This window comes from Nicotiana tabacum, chromosome 10, assembly GCF_000715075.1.
Source record: "Nicotiana tabacum cultivar K326 chromosome 10, ASM71507v2, whole genome shotgun sequence".
NCBI classification, from domain to species: domain Eukaryota; kingdom Viridiplantae; phylum Streptophyta; class Magnoliopsida; order Solanales; family Solanaceae; genus Nicotiana; species Nicotiana tabacum.
Window position 1 is genome coordinate 172117798 of NC_134089.1, and position 19006 is coordinate 172136803.

At 36.6% G+C, this 19006-nt stretch overlaps 1 protein-coding gene across 1 annotated transcript; it reads right to left on the bottom strand.

The window, feature by feature from the left end:
• Positions 1–3196: 3196 nt before the first annotated feature.
• Positions 3197–5191, bottom strand: LOC107810571 (1-aminocyclopropane-1-carboxylate synthase 7-like). The gene is made up of 3 exons (XM_016635362.2): positions 4754–5191; positions 4384–4664; positions 3197–4242 (listed from the first exon to the last, which is right to left on the bottom strand). The coding sequence occupies exons 1-3, from the start codon at positions 4922–4924 to the stop codon at positions 3372–3374; spliced, it is 1323 nt and encodes a 440-aa protein (XP_016490848.1). The 5' UTR covers positions 4925–5191; the 3' UTR covers positions 3197–3371.
• Positions 5192–19006: the final 13815 nt, after the last annotated feature.

Sequence of the window (19006 nt, forward strand, 5' to 3'; positions counted from 1 at the left end):
TTCACCTTCGCTCGGCTCAATTTAGCCAAAGATAACTTAAATATATCACACAATGCAAGAGAAAACAAATCCAAGTAATAAAGCTATGATTTTTATACAATTTCTAAAAAGTCAACAAAAGCCAAACCTTGGCCCGCCTGGTCAGAACCCGGGTCAAAGGGTAGGTCTTGACTACGCATAGCCTCACGAGTCTGAATACGTGTTTTGTTTTCAAATCTGAGTCCTATTCGACTCTCAATTCCCAAATTTTATATTTCAAAGTTTTGACAAAATCCCCAAATTTTTTCCTAGATTTCTCATGAATTTGATGTTAATCTTATAAATAATCACGAAATATAGTTAAGAAATGATTAAAGATACTTACCCAATGAATTGGTATGAAAATCCCTTCACAAAATCGCCTCTCATCGAAGCTAAGGTTCAAAACATAACAAAATGAAGCAAAATCTCGGAATTCTCAGCATTTAACAGGCTGCAGATGTCGCATTTGAGATAGAGGGTTCGCAAATGCGACCCCCGCAAAAGCGAAAAACTTATTGTAAATGCGAAACAGAAGCTTTCATGTCAAGGTCGCATTTGAGACCCTATTCTTCGCAAATGCGAAGACCAACACTTTGTAAAAGCGGCAGGGTTCCTCACAAATGCGGACAATCCCACATCGCAAATGTGAATTAACCCAGCAACCCAATTTTCGCAAATGCGATGGCTGCTTCGCAATTGCGACCAAAACATCGCAAATGCGATGACACCAGTACCAGCACTCAAATATTATGCAAAATCATTCTGGAACCAATCTGAAACTCACCTGAGCCCTCGGGGCTCCAAACCAATCATGCACCCAGGTCCAGAAACACAACACGAACTCGCTCGCGTGCTCAAATCATCAAAATAACCTCTAAAACCATGAATTGGATGCCAAAATGCATGAAGATCAAACTAAACGTCAAGAACTTCTAGAATTGCAACCAAGCGTCTGAACCATATCAAATCAACTCCAAATTGCGTTGAATTTTGCAGACAAGTTCTATATGATTAAACGAAACTACTTGAAGTTTCAAATCACACATAACAGCCTCGAAACGATGAATCACACCTCAAGTCAAAATCAATGAACTTTGAAACTTCAACTTCTACAACCGATGCCGAAACCTATCAAATCACCTCCAATTGATCTCAAATTTTGCACACAAGTCACATTTGCCATTACGGACCTATTCCAACTTCCGAAATCGGAATGCGACCCAGATATCAAAAAGTCCACTCCTAGTCAAACTTCCCAAAAATCCAACTTTCTTCGCCAATTCAAGACTAATTCGACTACGGACCTCCAAATTATAATCCGGGTGCACTCCTACGTCCAAAATCACCCAACGAGCTAGTGGAACTGACAAAACTCCATTTTGAGGTCAAATGCTAAAAGTCAAACTTGGTCAACTCTTCCAACTTAGAGCTTAAATCTTGGATTTCACTCTTCCAAATCGATTCCGGATAACTTGATAACCAACACTGATGATTTGCCCAAGTCATAATACATCATGCGGAGATATTCGAGCCCTCAAAATACCGAGCGAAATGCAGATACTCAAAACGACCATTCAGGTAGTTACACTTAAACATCTATAAATTGAGGATCTTTGCTTCTCACAGTAACAACAACAACATCCACAATGTAGTTATTAAAGTAGTCTTGTTTAGGGGAGATTTTTTTTTTCTGTCAATAGTTTTTTTTTTTCTTTTAATGTTAGCAAATTTATATAGGTTACTTGATCAAACCATATTAATATAGTATGCTTCTTTATTATATTTCCTTTTTTGTCTGAACTATATCGTCTTCAAATTTTGTATTGTTAGCTTCCGCATGCACCATATTATTTCGATCCCAACAACTCCTACCTTAGTGACATTCTAAATTAAAGTAAGTTTGATCCAAATGAAGAATTTTTTGGTTAAGAACATTTCTTTTTAATAGATTCTACGCGGTACAAATTCGAATTAATTATTTCCATAGGCGCTAGATACCAAATGATTAAACAAAAATAATATGTGAGAATTTTACAAATAATCTGGTTGGTGGATTGAACTTCCATTCCGTGTTTAGACTTTAGAGTACTTATGCGGTGATGTTACAAAGTGAAGTGTTGGTCACAAAAAACACGGCATTGACGCAAACTTTACGAAACCAAAAGTTTAAGAACTTTACTGCCATTTTATACTATTAAATATTGAGGTTGATAGGCTTAGCTTTGACTTTCCTAATCTTTATTAATTTAAAAGAAGAAAAAACAAAAGGAAGAAACAGCTTGCAATGAAGGAGGAGAGATCTAGTTCCCATGCATATAGAATTTTAAGCAGTTCCTTGAATAAATCGCATGATAATTGAGAACAAGCCGTAACTTTATCATATTTTGGAAGTTTTGAGCTGCTGATAGATGTACCTGCTTTAACAAAACAAATTAAATTTGTTTACTCCCTCCGTTCACTTTTACTTGTCCACTATAGACTTTGCATACCACTTCAAAATAATAAATGAAATGTATAATTTATCATGATACACATACTAATTGATGCATATTATTAATGGATTTGAGAAAATAATTTGAAATGAGTAATTAATACTATGGGTATAGCACGAAAAAAATTGAGTAATTAATACTATGGGTATAACACGAAAAAAATTTATCTTCTCTTGATATAAAAGTGCAAGCAATAGTGAAAATCTATTTTTAGAATACTAGACAAGTAAAATTGAATAGAGACAGAGGCGGATCTAGAATTAAGCTTATGAATTTCTACAACAATCTCAAGTTATATTTACATGATAACTGGACCAACGAACACGGTTTCAAGCCAAATATTCTTATACTTTTAATAAATTTTTTTATTATAAATACAAAGTTTATGCAAAAATTACTAGGTTCACAGAACAGTGATGTTTGATCTAGATCCGCCCCGAGGGAGTAATTCTTTTTAAGAGTCAACCGTCACGTAAATAGCCTTTTTCCTCAAGGAACTGAAAACTAACCACATTCACTTTCTTGCTTAAACTGAAAAATTACTTGGTCAAAAGCTTCAGAAATTACTGATTACATAAGGTATATATGCTCGCGGCATTTATTCTACAACCATAAAATTAAACTGTTCATACTTTCTGGAGACTGACTGCCCATGCAAAAATAAAAATAAATATTATGCCACATATAACTTCAAATTCAATCCGAGGTACAGTGCCTGCGGGAAAAATCCAATTCTTGGAATGGGTATAATTCAAGAATAATCCAGAAGCAATCGCATCTGGGAAAAAAATATTCCCCAAACCAAAAAAAGAAGAGGAAAAAAAACGGAAAACTACAAAAAATTGGAAATGATCATGATCAGTAAGTCTTCTTTGTTCTCTTTGTTTCCATGAAATCATGTATTCTTCTGAGTGCAATTTCTAACGTATTTTCACTCATGTTGGCGAAACAAACCCTGAACCAACCAGGCTCTGAGCAATGGCAAGAGGAGCCTGGAGAAATATTCAGTTTCACTTGATGCAATATTCTGTTCCAAAGGGCCAATTCACATTCCTTTGTAGGTTTTTCCAACAAAGGACTCAGATCCATCCAGCAAAACAACCCCGCATTCCCTTTTAAGCACTCAATCCCAGCACTCTTTAAACCATGAATGATCATTTCATATCTCCTCCTCAGCCTTTCACGATTCGTCTTTATGTAATCCTCAGTGAATTTCTCGTCCGACAACATGGAAGCCAGGAGCTGTTGTGTCTGAGAAGAAATCAATGTGAAACTCGACATTCTCCTGGCAGTTGTCACAACTTTGTCATTGTAAGAGTAGATTGTCCCAACTCGAAATCCGGGTAGTCCCAGGTCCTTGGAGAGGCTGTACACAATGTGTACCCGCGGCCTCTCTGAATCCATGTAATTCCTTGATTCAATTACTTCACTAATGCTGACAAATTCGGAGCCACAAAAGGCGGAACCCGAGTAGATTTCATCGGACACAAGGTGGATGTTTTTTCTTGTGACAAATTCAAGAATGCCCTCAAGTACACACCTTTGGATGGTGGCACCTAATGGGTTAGAGGGGTTTGTTATAAGAACCCCTCTCACTTTTATGTTCTTGGATTCTGCTTCCTCGTAGGCTTCTTCTAAGGCTTGTGGAGTAACTTGGAAATTATTTGAACTGTCGCAATGGATTGGAACGATTTGCACACCTGTCCTCCACCTCAAGTCTCTGTCAAATCTGTAAAAACAAAAAAAAAAGTAAAATAAGACAATAATGGTAAATATTTCAAACAACGATTCTCAGTGTCCTTTAATTTTTTTCCAATGTAATAGCTAGAAAATATTTGTTTACTATGTTTAGTACGTAGTTACGTTATACCCTGGATAGTAAGGAGTTGGAACAAGCAAAGCATCGCCAGGATTAGCTAAGATGAAAGTTAATAACTCATTAGCAGCAGTGGCGCCAGCTGTAATAACAACTCGATCAGGATCAAATCTTGCCCTTCCACCTCTTATTTTTTCCATGAAGCTAGCCATTGCCTTTCTAAATGAAAGCAGTCCATGATAATCTTGGAATAAAGCATTTTCCCTGAAGCTAGAAACTCCACTCCCTGAGCATGTGTGCTTTTCCAAGTACTTTTCCACCAAATCAAATGACACCTACGTACAAAAGAAAATTAATTATTAAGCAACATGAGAATAATGATCATTCATGTGAATATATATACTGAAATAGGAGAATCACTTACTTGATTTTCGGCCAATCCCATTTGAATAACACCAGATGGGTTGTGAACTTCATCAAATGGATCTTCATCATATGCTTTCCACCCAGCAAAGTAGGGTGAATCTTCTCCATGGGTATCTGACGTGGCCATTTTTGATAGCCCAGCTATGGGTTTCTCAATCTCTATGGCCATAGCTTATTGCTCTTAATTATTAGTAGATCTTTTCGTTATCTTTTCTTTAGTCTTAATCAATTAGCAAAAGAGCCTTAATTTTCTTCTAGAGAGAGAGAGAGAGATGAAGAAAATATAAATGTGGATAGTGGAAAAAAATCGATGAGAGAGTAGAACTCAGAAGAGAGAAGCACTATTTGAATGAAACATTTTTGTCAATGACCACCTTATATAGTTTTAAGGGGGGTGGGGGCCTCAACTTACATGGAGATAATAAATTCTCTCTCAGAAAGAAAAAAAAAGGTGAAGCTAGGAACCGATTATTGATTCTGTAGAAGAAGCAAGATCAACGCTCATGAGCTTTTTACAAATATAGTATAAATGGCTGGTGACAACTGTTAATTTCTGTCATCTTTTCAGAGTTTTGTATATTCTCAATCTCCCCAAGATCCCATTGCAAATATGGTGGTTGATGGGGGTGGGTGCTAATTTTAACTTAAGGGTCGTTTCGTTGGAATACGATTTATATCGGTATAAGTTATGCCGGTATAAGTTATATTGGGATAAGTTATGCTGGAATTAGTTAAGCTGAGATTGTTGTTTATTCATTATTTGGTATGTTGTATTAAGAATGACAATTGCATAATTTCTAAGAAGAAGGTATAAGTTATACCGGTGCTAATTATCCCACCTTCTATAAGGTATAAGTTATCTAGTGTTAAAATTAACACCAGGATAATTTATACCTAGTTTGCTAACCAAACAGAATATTAAGGTGGTATTAAATTTTTATATCACCCTTATACCTTCTTATACCTCATAAGTAGTAGTGTAGTACCTCCAACTTAATTTCTGTCTATTCAGATTCTTTAATTAAGTTTATGCTTACGTTCATGTCTCGATCGACCTTATTTGTTTTACATAGTGTTAAATTGATAATGTAATATTTTATATACATTACTAAGTTATAAGTTCATAAAATAACTGTCAGTCTATATACATAAGTTAAATCCATTGTTTATTATGGAAGTTGAAATACTTTGTCTAAAGTCTGTGGAGCAATAAGGTAAGTTAAGGAGTGCAAACTGTTATACACCTATACTATATGTTATCAAGATAATTTGTGGTTCAGGATTTAAACTCTCACCTACTATGATAAGCTGTCATATTTTGACGTTCTCGACTCATTCACAAAATAGAAAAAGAACTTTTGAAGATGAAAAGCACGTCAAAAGGAAAAGTTTCATTATTTTATTTTTTTGGTAAACAAATTTTCTATTTATATGAATGTTCTCTACAAATATGTCTTCATCCTAAAGTTGGACATGTAGCCCCAACTTTGGTGTGCATCTCTAGTTTCCTCTACTAACTCTAACATTCAAAAATCTTTCTACTTAGTATCGTGTATCTTATTGCACCTAGTTCGACCTTCTCCTTTGTTGCTTCATGGGTAGAAGTTTAGGCTGGTCATATGCTTTGCTAGTCTTGTTACTTTGCTTCCTTTGCAGTGTATATCTTGTATAATCAATTTCACAATCACCTCCTCTTATCTACGTTTGTTCTGGAATAGTTTTAGGTTCCTTTCCTGCCAGATATAGTAGATGCTCCTTACTAATATCACTCTATATATTTCAGCTTTCCCACATTTCCTTCGTGCATTATTTGTTGCCCATGTTATCTCCTCATACCACCCCCATTGTAGCTCTGTTTATACCCTACCATGTGAGTAATTTTTTTCAGATTCTAGCAGCTACATTGCACTCAAAGAATAAGTGTTGTGTGGTTTCCTATTCTTGGTCAGAATACATAGCGGACTACTCTGCATCCCCCATTTGATGAGCCTATCTCTTGTATATAGTATATTCTGTGCAGCCATATATACTATGAAAGACCACCTTGGACTACTTTGATTGTTACATATCAGCCTCCTCCAATGAACTCTTGAATATTTACCTCAGGTTGTTGTACATTTGCCTAATTGAGAACTCTTTCTTGCTCATAATTAGCTCAACTGTTAGCCCAACCTCTTCAATATATTTCCCTACATTGAGTATCTTTTGCACAACCTAGGATGCTTGTTTTGCCTTTACTTTATGCATCATATTCCCCTTTATATAATATGTGTGGACCCATTTGATCTACAATCTATCTTTTTTCTGCCCCTGTCCAGAGGTAGTTTCTGCAAATTGCTTCAGTCACCTGTATGATCTTTTTAGGTAGTATGAAAATTTGAGACCAGAAATTTTGTATAGCTGTGAGTAAACTTTTTAGCAGCTGAAATCTTCCTGCATAAGACAGTAGTTTTGTTGTCAAGGTAGTGATCCTTCCTGTTATCTTGTCTAATAGTGGTTGACATTGCCCAATTGACAGCCTCTTTGAGCTAAAAGGTACACCTAAGTATCCAAAGGGCAATGTTCTAGCTTGGAAACCCAAAGTTTGCAGGATTTCCTGCTATATGTTAGGAACAACCCCTCCAAAATATATAGAGCTTTTCCCTGGTTAGCTAGTAGTACATATGAGTTAGAGGAGCTTTCAAAACAGGCATACAGTAGCTTTGCCGATATCACATCTCCCCTACAGAATAGAAGCAGGTCATCTGCAAATCCCAACTGCACTAAGTTCAGTTTGCACACCTAGGGTGATAGTTTAAATTAGGATTGTTCTTCAGAGTCTTCAGCAGCCCAGTGAGGTATTCTATTGCTATTACAAACAGATATGGAGATAGGGGGTTCCCCTGCCTCACCCCTCTCTTTGCAGCAAATGGAGTAGTTGCCTTCCAATTAACTACAATAGAGTAGGATACTGTTTGTACATAAGTCATAATCCATTTCACAAATATATTAGGAAAGTTCAACCCAAGAAACACCTACTCCAGGAACACCCACTCAAGTGAACCATATGCTTTTTGCATGTCAATCTTGATCATGTTTCTTGGTGATATTCATTTCCCCTCATACCCCTTTATTAATTCATGGCTAAGTATGATATTATTATTGATCACCCTACCAGGAACAAAAGCAACTTGTCCTTTGTCAATTAAATCATCCATAACTCCTTGTAGTCTGTTGGTTAGAATTTTTTATATGATTTTGTATATTGTAATGTAGCAGGAAATTGGTTTGAATTCCTTCATATAAGTTGGGTTCTTTAGTTTTGGCACTAGTGTAACAACAATACAGTTTATTGGTCTGTACATGTCTTGATTCTCAAAGAACTGAATTATTGTGTTGGTCACCTCCTCCCCAATTATTGTCCAGGCCTTTTTAAATAAGCATGAGTTGAAATAATTCATCCCTGGTGCTGTATTTTCATCTATCCCTTGTAGTGCACGATATACTTCTTCTTTGTCAAAAGATCTAATAAGTACTTGTTGTAGCCTTCTATTCAGTATAGGACCTATGTCCATTATATTAGGTTGTACTGCAGTTGTATTTGCATTCCCTAGCAGCTGCTTGTAGGATTTAAGTATTTCCTCTTCTATGGCCTTCTCTGTTTGCAGCATTCTACCTTTAGTCGACATTACGGCCTTGATGTGGTTTTGTGTTCTCTTGTTCTTCATGTTTACAAAGAAGTATGTTGAGTTGGAGTCTCCTAACTTTGGCCATTGCATCCTGGATTTCTATTTGTATATGTTTTCTTCTATCAAATCCCATTTCTCAAGTTGTATTCTCAGCTTCTTTTTTCTTTAAATAACTCATATGGGTGGTTTGGAGTTCTCATGTCTTCCTGTAGCTGTTTAATCTTGCCTCTGATGTCTTTGATTCTTTCTGTGGCCCCAGTAAATTCCTTGATTTTCAGTTCTTTGATGACACTCCTAACACGTTTTAGTTTATCCCGGATGTCTTTACTGTAGTGTAGGGCTGTGCACGGATCGGATCGGATTTAGCATATTTCGGATTCGAATTTCGGATTCTAGAAAATGCAATCCGAATCCGATCCGAATTATATCGGATCGGATCGAATTTTAAAGTTTGGATCGGATCGGATATCGGATCGTATTATTATGCCTCAAAGTTAAACTAATATGTATATTTTCTTTGTAAAAGAGGCAATACATTAAGAAAAATTCATGTTTATGCAATTATGAGAGTACTATGATGCCAATATAGCTAAATCTAGCAATTATAAAGGTAATAACTTGAAGGTTGATGTAAATTAAAGTGTAGTATTTATACATGTCCTAATAATTTCGGATTTCGGATTGGATTGTATTAAAATATACCAATCCGATCCGAAATCCGAAATTTTAATAAACATAATCCGAAATCCGATCCAATCCGAAATCCGAAATTCAAAATTGAATGGATCAGTTCGGATTTCGGATATCCGATCCGAATGAACAGACCAACTGTAGTGTGCATTACTAGTTTGTCTCCAGCTGTCCTCTACTACCCTGGTGAAGTTAGGATGGTCTACTGTACATTCCCTTATTTCTGCATCCTGCACCTATGTACCACGTATTCTGTCTTGTACATTCAATATGGCATTGAAGTCCCCCATTATTAACTAGGGTTCTTGCTGCTATGTTGCCATTAGCTCCAGTTTTTGCCAAAAAACCTGCCTATCCTTTATACTATGTAAGCCATAAACTGTAGTGAGATAATATTTAACATTCGCAATTATCCCTTTCACTTGAACATGTATGAATTGAGACTGTACATGCAGCTCAGTTATCACTGCCATGTTGGGGTTCCATAGCATCCATATTCTTCCTCTTTGTGTACTAGATGCATTAGTGATCCAGCCCCATCCGGGTGAAATTTTATTTACTATACTTGCAGTTTTGTTCTCTTGAGCTCTATGCTCTATTATTGCTATAATACTAATATTATTTTCTCTAATAAACTCCTTTGTCTCCTTTTGTTTATATAACTTATTCACCCCTCGAACATTCCAAGCAGCTATCTTTATCTTGGCAGAAAAAGAAATTGAGTTATGTCCTCCATGCCTATGCTACTTGCTCCCCCTTCTTCAAACTGTGCATGTTGTGGTCCATTCTCTGTTTATTTTCTTCTTCACTGAGTGAATTGAAACCATTTATGCTAACTAGCTGTTGTGTATTCTCTACTTGGCCTACTTTAGTTGTATTCCCAACTGATCTGCCTTGCACTTCTGTCCAGCCTTCCTCACCCTCTTTAGCTTTTCCATTATTGCCTGATTCTTCCTTGTCCTTTTTAGTTTCCGCTTGTGTTACAATTTTACTTTGTCCTGCTTTCACCCGTACTTGCTTTGTAGACATTTTCATAGCTTGTGGCTGTTGTTCCCAATTCCTGGTGGTTTGAATTGGTCCCACATTGTCTTTTTGTTGGCAGCAATGCCCTACTAATTGCAAGCATGTAGGACAGAACAAAGGTTTCCAGTCATATGTTATCTCATGTTCAAACATCGTTCCATTATGTTCTTCAACATTCAGCTTTGTTGGCAATGGTTGAGTGACATTCATCTCAATGAGCATCCTTGCATATGAGACCCTTTCGACTTTTGTTATACAATCATCATCATATAGAGGGTTCCCTAGTCCACTCCATATTCTACTTAGTGAGTTCATACTCTAACAATTGAGTGGTAAATTTGGAAGGTTAATTCATAAGAGTATGATTTTTAATACCTTTTCATCAAAATTGAAATTTGGAGTCCATGCTTTGGTTATTATATGCTTGTTGTTGATTGTGTATGGCCCTAAAACCAGGGCCTCATTTTGGTCATCCTTGCATGTGAATTTGACAATGAAATAACCTTCATTGTTCAAGTAAACTTTAGGCTTGGCTATGAAGTTCCACTCTGATTCAATGAATCGTTCAACAACCCCAATTGTAAGCGTTTCCCCAGTTACATACATTATTACAGCATTTCGCCATTTCTCCGCCCCCCTATCCACCTTTTCCTTTTCCAATTGCACAATTTTGACACCATTACCAATTTGAAGAGCAATGAAAGTGAGATTCATACCTTTTGCAACTATTCTATTCCCTTCAAACAGGTTTGCCCAATTTTTATTCTCCTTTCCATTATTTGCCTTCTCCATCTGTTGTTTCGCCAGAATAGGTGCCTTTTCATTTGTTTTTACTTCAATCACTTCACTTCCTTTATGTTTAACCAAAAATCTGAGTCTTTGGTCAAAGCTTAAAAAGAAATTCGGGTTACTGATAATCAGTAGACGAAAATAAAATACTTTTGAGAATGATGGTAAAGCAGTAAATAGTTTTGTATTTCAGTAAGATCCCAATAATATTTCGTATCCTTACAGATGGTGAGTTCTTCTCCTTTTATAGCTAATCCTAGGAGAAGAGGTAATGTCTTTGTCTTAATGAGGCAATTATGAGCAATAAATGACATTAAAAGAAACGTTACACAATCATTTCTTTTTAAATATCAAATATTCTAACGTATTTGATATTTAATGCTATATTTAAACTCTTTTACGTCATCAGATTCGTATCTTCAACTTCTTCCGATCTTCGGTCTTTAGATGACTTGGATAGGTACGAGACTCTTACCTATTTTAGTAACGGTCCGCACCAATGTTGCTTTCTTTTTCCCTTATCTGTTGTCACTCATACCTCTTGGCTATTTATTGTGTTTTGACCATTTGACCAGTCCACGTGTCATGCCACATCACCTACAATGTAAATTCAGTTTTTTTCCAATACACTTTAGCTATTGGACTTTTACTGCCCTGTTGTGTTCCAGTATTTGGAGAGATTGACTTCTCCAATCGAACAGTAGCTTGCATGTTTTCCCCTTCTGACCTAGGTATGGTCTTTGCCGTCTGTTGCAGCACTACCTACGTCACATTTGCATTCATCTCCCGTAGTAACGGCCAGTTGGTCTGCGTATTGATTTCTCCGATAACCTTCTCGGGTCCCGGTGTTTTGTTCAGAATTTTTGTAATTGATCGTACTTTTAATTTCCAGATTCCAACCATAGATTTCCATCCTCAGTAAGTCATTTCATCAGTTCCGTTATTGTCTCCTTGTTCGCTGTCCTCCGATTTCCCTTTCTAGGCATTCCGGCGATGGCTTATGTTAGTACTCACCACTAACGTGCGCATGCAGGAGAGAGAAATTATTACTTGAGATTTTTCAAGTCCAATCAAAGTTATTATGACTTAAATTGAAAAGTTCCATTATGAAGATAGATGATACATATTTTAGTAGTAATATTATTATCTTTTGAACATACAAGCTTAATTAATTAGTACATTAGGCTTCTTCGATACATTTTTTTAACAAGCGATCATCATACAGTTTCTGAAATGAAAACTGCATGTAAAATCAAAAAATTAAAGTATTTAAGAAGACCTAAGAGCAGTTAATGGACTGATCAGAATGATACTTGCATATATAAGATCGTTAAGATCTTGATTTGCATACAAAAAGAATACTACTACTAATTACAATGCAGAAGCTCCGAGAAGATTTTCTGGCCCCACTACCTCTTACTGCTTTCAAATCTCAAAGCTCTTAAGGATCATGTTAATCATGGATTCATGGTCTAATGATTGGTTATCATTAAGGCTTAACCTTCTTCCTTCATGTGTCACCCAAAAAGATATTTGATATTCCACAATGATGAATATAACATTTTAATATATATTATACTGCCCATTTATTATATTATGGTATCAATTATAAATTTTTTATGTATTTGCAATTCCACTGGCATGTATTTCATAAGTTACTTATCACACTACTTGCTAATGGCTAATGCACTCATCACATTCGATTAGATTTTTGTGCAATGTCAATAATAACATGGTAGCAGGAAAAGCATAGGAGTTGGGATACATTATCAGATTCTGTGGTTTGTAAGGACTTCAAGTATCTACCCTTGAGAATTATCAACCAAAGGAGGGGAGAGAGAGAAGTGACCAACATAAATGAAGAAAACAATTAGAGTACTGCATATGTTATTTAATAAAATGTGGCTGAAGATCATGAAAATCTATGTGCAACAAGCTCAACATGCATGAGAATTGTTTTTAAAAGATATAGCGTGATACATAATGTAAGAAAAGGGTGAATAGTGATGATTATAATTTGGCTAGTTTTGTTTAACTAATTAGCCTCTCGAAAAAGCAGAGATATGTAACAGTACTGGAGCTGCATTTAAGACACTAAGAAAAGGGAATACAGTATCTCTTTAGTCCTAATAATATTTTATTGTGGAATGAATGAATCATGATGGCATATATCAGTCATGAAGCATGGGCTTCCCTAGTATTTAACACTTGAAAGTACACTTAAACGTACAAAAAGTTTTTTTTTTCCTCAAATTATTGCTCGCTTATGGTGAAGTCTACCTGCTCATCAAACTACTACCTCTTAAAACCCAACTAAAACCTTATAAATCTATTAAATACTATAAAGTGTTGTGCTTAAGAAATTAGAGGGCCGTTTTACTTTGTGCTTTTTACTTTAATGCTGTGCAAAAAGAAAGATTTATATATAGCTCGATAGATCTCATTAGTTAACATAATTACGGATAGATATATAATGTATTAAAGTAGCAGTCTCGATCGATTAGTGACTTAATTCCTGCATTATAATAGTGCACGAGGATTTTCAAGAATTATGCAAAGAGAATTGCTTTGTAGTACTGTGAGTTAGTAACCCTAGAGAAAGAGTTACAGATTATCAAAGGAATGATCAATGTTTGATGAAGAAATGTTTTGTGAGTGAAATATTGGGGAGTCAGGAGGGTTTAGGAGGAGGATTGCAATGAAAAGTTTAAATATGTGATTTTTTTTTAATGTGTAAGATTCCGTCAGTATCATTGGACTATAAGTGTTGGTGATTAGAGATGTGAATTCGATAGTTTTTTTTTATCTTTTCAGATAGAGAAACTCTTCTAAATGCGGTTGGGTTTTAGGGGTCATTGGTAACTTTTGGAAAAGTTCTTGAAAAAATAAAGATTTTTTTTTTAAATAAAAACAAGGATTGTGGTTTCTTGGGATAGTTGTAGTTTTTTCTTTTAATTTTTTTTATTATACCATAGGGGGAAGGGAAATGGGGAAGGATCCAACAACTAATAAAATAAAAGATGAGGTCGCTAAGTAACTGAGCTATTATGATTTTTATGAAGATTTGGGAATATTTTCTGAGAGGAAGAATTTTTATTTGTTGAAACGACTTAAAGTCACATCCTCATAAAACTGAAAGTCTTATATTACAGCAAAACTTCAACAAACACATCCTCAAAAGATTGCAAAAATTAAACTCTTTAATTTGCGGAGGAAACAAAAAGAACAAATTAAATGCTAAAGAGAGATGGAAATGAGACAACTAGACTTGTTTGAACAACAATACGTACATGTTGTATAATAAAGTTAATCAATTTGAAAGAATATCAAACATTGATAAACAGCTTTAACAGCTCATGTTGTCTACAAATTCCTAGAAAAAGACAATATTGTAGGTTATTTCTTGTTGCACTTCTGGAATACAAGCGAAAGAGACATTCCCTCTGTTTATATTGCAAATCTAACTCTACTAAGGTAGGGTTGTTAGAGAATAGACTCTAGAGATTCTCGTTTTCCACTAATACTAGGCTTAACCAATGATGATTACGCCTTAATCAGCTAATTAATTACTGACGACGGAAACATTTTTCTGATTTTCTGCAATAAATTTAGGAATTGAAGTGGTATGGTAGAATGATAAAGGTTTCTCCATCCTAAATTACAAGTCTCGAGTTGGGGTTCTGTAAACGAATCAATATCTTTCGACAGGGAGAGGTAACTAAAACCTCCTATGATACACTTTTATGGCGCAAATTCAGATTAGTAGGACCGGTGAATCCTGGACACTGTAATTAAAATGAAAAAGAAATTGAAAAAACTCTTAACGGCTTATGTAAGATTAGTGTCCTTTCATCTAATTAAAGTCCAAAAGGGTATGGAAGTTTTTCATTGGCGCACAGTTATTGAGTTACACTTTAGCTTAATCATGATTATATAGGCATAAAGCTCGACATATATTGTCATTAAAGAGGCCATTAGAATCCATCCACCTAATTGCATCTTAAAGCGAGATTAGACTTGTTATGTTCACGATAATTCTATTGTAATGTCAACGTCAAGAGAAGAACATTTTTCTACACTTTCTTTGTCGTCAAATTTTAGAAAACTATATATTCCAAAATCTTGCTTGTACGAGATAAGCTTAATAATTAGAAATGAACGACAGTTGACATTACTATTTACTATATATCAAATCAAACTTCATTTTTGCCATAACGGGTTTGTTGTAATGATCAACTAACACATGATTAAAATTAAGTAAGTCACACAAGCAGACCAAGATCTTTGATAGCAGAAATGGAATTTGCTAAAAATGTGAGGGAAACTTTAATCTTGTAGCCTTGTATGAAGGCACGAATCTTATCAAAAGATATAAGGCCATTGGGAATATGCCACGTTGGAAGATTTTAATGTGAATGATGATACGATATAATCAAAACCGGAGAATATTGGTTAGATATCAGTTCTTGACTTTGGTTAGATTAATTGGAACAATTGTTCGCATGAGATTTTCATGTTAACATCGTCGCTTTCTTCTTTTCTTTCCCCTTTTTTCTATATAGAGTCAATATATGCGGATCTATTAGAATATATTTTCCAAGAGATTTTTACATGTTGCATTGTCGACGCAAATTTCCACGGTTCATTCTGCTCCTTTAAGTTTTTGCAATGTGCTTCATAACTTCAGCGACATCAAGAATATCCCAATTCTAAATCTTTTGACAGCTATATTTCAATATTTTTTCGTTCACTTTTACTTGTCCATTATATTAAAAATATATTTTCACTCTTGCTTATCAACTTTAGTAAATCAAGAGACAAACAATTATTTTTTTACACTTTTCATTAATTACTTATTTTTCAAGAATTCTTGAATTGCTAAGAATCTATTTATCATTATTAGAGGTTATATGATTGTTTACCCTCAAAATCGGATGACAATTGAATTATACGCAATTTTAAGGATACGTGATATAATTTGGTACAAATTGAGAAAAGAGATTAATATTGAAATCAATGACAGAAAAATGAATGCAAACCACACAAGTTGAACAATGTTAGCCTTGAAGGTTGGTCACCCTTGAGCCAGAAATTGCCTCAATCGATGTCAGAACAGAGTAGCAAAGTAATAAGAACGGGAAATAATAATATATTGCCTTTGGATGCGTGTTACCATGTGTATTACAAGTAATCAGACCCCCTTTATTTAGTAGGGGAGTCCTACTCTAGATACAATTCCACAAAAGAAAAGAAATCTCATGATTTGCTAATTAATCAGTCTCTCGTTGATATGTGCCGAGATTCCCGCAGAATATTTTGGCCTTCCATTATTTGGTCCGATAATGTTTCCTCGAGCTTGATTGAAGTCGGGGTCGGTTCCAGAGCTACGGGCTCGATCATTTTGAAGTCGCATGCTCTAACTTCGTACCTTGAATCGGGGAAACCCAGGGTCGATCTCTAACACATCTCGTTTCATCTGGAGTCATAGGCTCGATGATCTAACTTCGTCCCTTGGTTCAATATAATCTGGGGTCGAGTTTCAACCCATTATATTTTAATCCCTACCTATCATGCAGTGGACGAACCTGGTTTTGACCGTATACAGATAGTCCCTTTATTTTTTGAAGAGTAAACGATGAAAAACGATATGAGCCCTCGATCTTTGTCTCGATTCTTCGTGCTAGAAATGATAAAACTAACGAATGTCTCGTCAGTCACATCTTAAATGACATTAAATGCTCGTCAGTTACTGGTCGGCCATTTCGAATTTTGAACCGTCGTTTGCAATCTATAAATACCTCCACATTATATCATTCAAATTTTACTTTCAAAACCTCTGCTTTCGTACACTAGAAATTTCTATTTCCCGAAATACCAATTTTCTGATTATTCTGAAATCTCTCTATAAGAACTTCTGTTCTTCATCTCAAAATTATTTAGCACATTTCCTTTAATTTTCCACAAAAAATGGCGAAGACCTCTAAGTTTGTTCCTTAAAAAGAAGCTCCCTCTGTTTCACGATCGGCTGAAGAGGAAAATATTCCATCTGCTGCTACCGAAGAGAAGACAACGGAGCCTACTTTGACTATGTTCGTTCATTTGAGTTGCCCAACCGGTACTGACTTTAAAGTCGAGAAAACCTCTTCTGTACCGGGCGGTGTGAGCCGGTCTCGAGATACATATGTTCGATCACCGACAATCTCCTCTCTAAGGTCAAGGAAGACTGCAATTAGGCCGGTAAACACGTGGTGGTTCCTGCACCCGAGGAATCGATCACTACCACGTGGAGGGTTTCCTAAGTGCATACACTTATCCCTTCACGTTGGGCCCTCTAGACCCAGTTATCATAGCCTTTTGTAAAAGGTATGAAGTGACGCTCGGGAAAATTCATCCTTCATTTTGGAGGATTGTTATTTTGCTTCATTTCTTTGTGAGCAAGCTCGACAAGTGCCCCTTCACCATCGACCATCTCATGCGTCTATACAGTTTTCGACTCTACCGAGGGGGATTGATAAAACTTGCATGTCGGGATACTAAGCCACCATTCTCGAGCATAGATAAAGATCGAGACAGAGGATGGTTGGGTCAGTTTGTTCGAGTGAAGACCTCGTACCTAATACCGGCCGAGGAAATGCCATTTCCCGAGAAGTGGAACATGAAACATAAGTGTAACTTCACTGTTAAGATTTTGCTTATTGCTTTTCCCTTTCATATCACCTAATCGATGATTCATGGTGCAGCTGTCACTCAGATGTCGGATGTAGTTCCTTGACTCAAGGAATGGGTCGAGGGAATCGTACCATAAAAGTGCTACTCCGAGCGCGCATGGCACGAACTTTCAAAGGACCGGTGGGAGGCCCGTTTTCACGGTAAGATTCTTTCCTAGATCTGACATCACTTGGGTTTCTTTCCAAGCTTACTCATCTCTTTTTCTTTGTAGGTCTTAGGAAAGATGTTGCGATGAGGCCCCCATCCAGTGATGAAGTTGTCCTCCCCCAATCACTTGCTCTGAAGCAGGACAAAGAGAATAAAAGGAAAGGGTCTCCGAGTTCCCCGATCTCGGAAAAGCAGGAACCGAAAAAGAGGCAGGCGTGAAAACCTAAGGAAAGTACTGGCCCCTCCCATTGGACTCAATTCGCCAGCTAAGGGATGAGTCCAAAGAAGAAGAAGAAGAACTTTTTGAGCTGGTGGCTGGGGTGCCAATCTATACTATATTGCCTTAAGCCAGGGAGGATGGGCATTAGCCGGGGTCTCTGAACCGGAAAGAGGTGAGGTTGTTTGCCCCAAGCTAGGGGTCGAGGGGGAGACCAGGGCTCATACTTCTCGAGCAGAGGAAAGTGCCCCAAAAGATGTTCTTGGGGCGATTGACCTCGCCGGGTCTCCTCTATTCACTGATTCCATGATCAATGAATCTGGTATGCTAAAAGAATGTTCACATGAGGGGCCTCAGGGGGTAGATAAAATTCATTTCTTCGAAGGCTTAAAATCTACTACTTCGTAGGACGTCACCGGGTTTGGTGACTTATTGGTGCCAAAAAAGCACCATTTTCTGATGCCAGCAGATCTTCTTCGAGTCCGAAGTTAGTGGATCGGTTCTCGGCTCCGAGCACTGATCCTAATCGAAAGCAGTCAATAATTATCTCTATCTCGGAGGACACTTGGGGTTATCTCCACCCCCGTGGGGGTTGCTAGCTATCTTTGAGTCTTGGTGATCGAAGAGGACCGGGCCAAGATGGACGCATTGGAAGCATTCTGCCTATCCAATGAAGCTCAACAGGCGTTGAATCGGGTAACTTCAAGTTCCTCTTTACTATGTACTTTATATTTTAAGTTGCAAATGATCGTAACACTTTTCTTTATGCTTGTAGGCCTTAGTACTACATAATGAAACTTTCCTCCGATATAGGGAGGAGTTAACCCAACATGAGGTCGAGGTTCGGGAGTTTACTGAGAAAAGTGATACCTATAAGCTTCTCAGTGAGAAACTCCAAGCCGAGCTAGATGCAGCTCGGAAGGAGCATGCCGAATAGGTTGAGCAGGTAAGACGAGTACTTGAAGATAGCGATGATGATTTGGACACA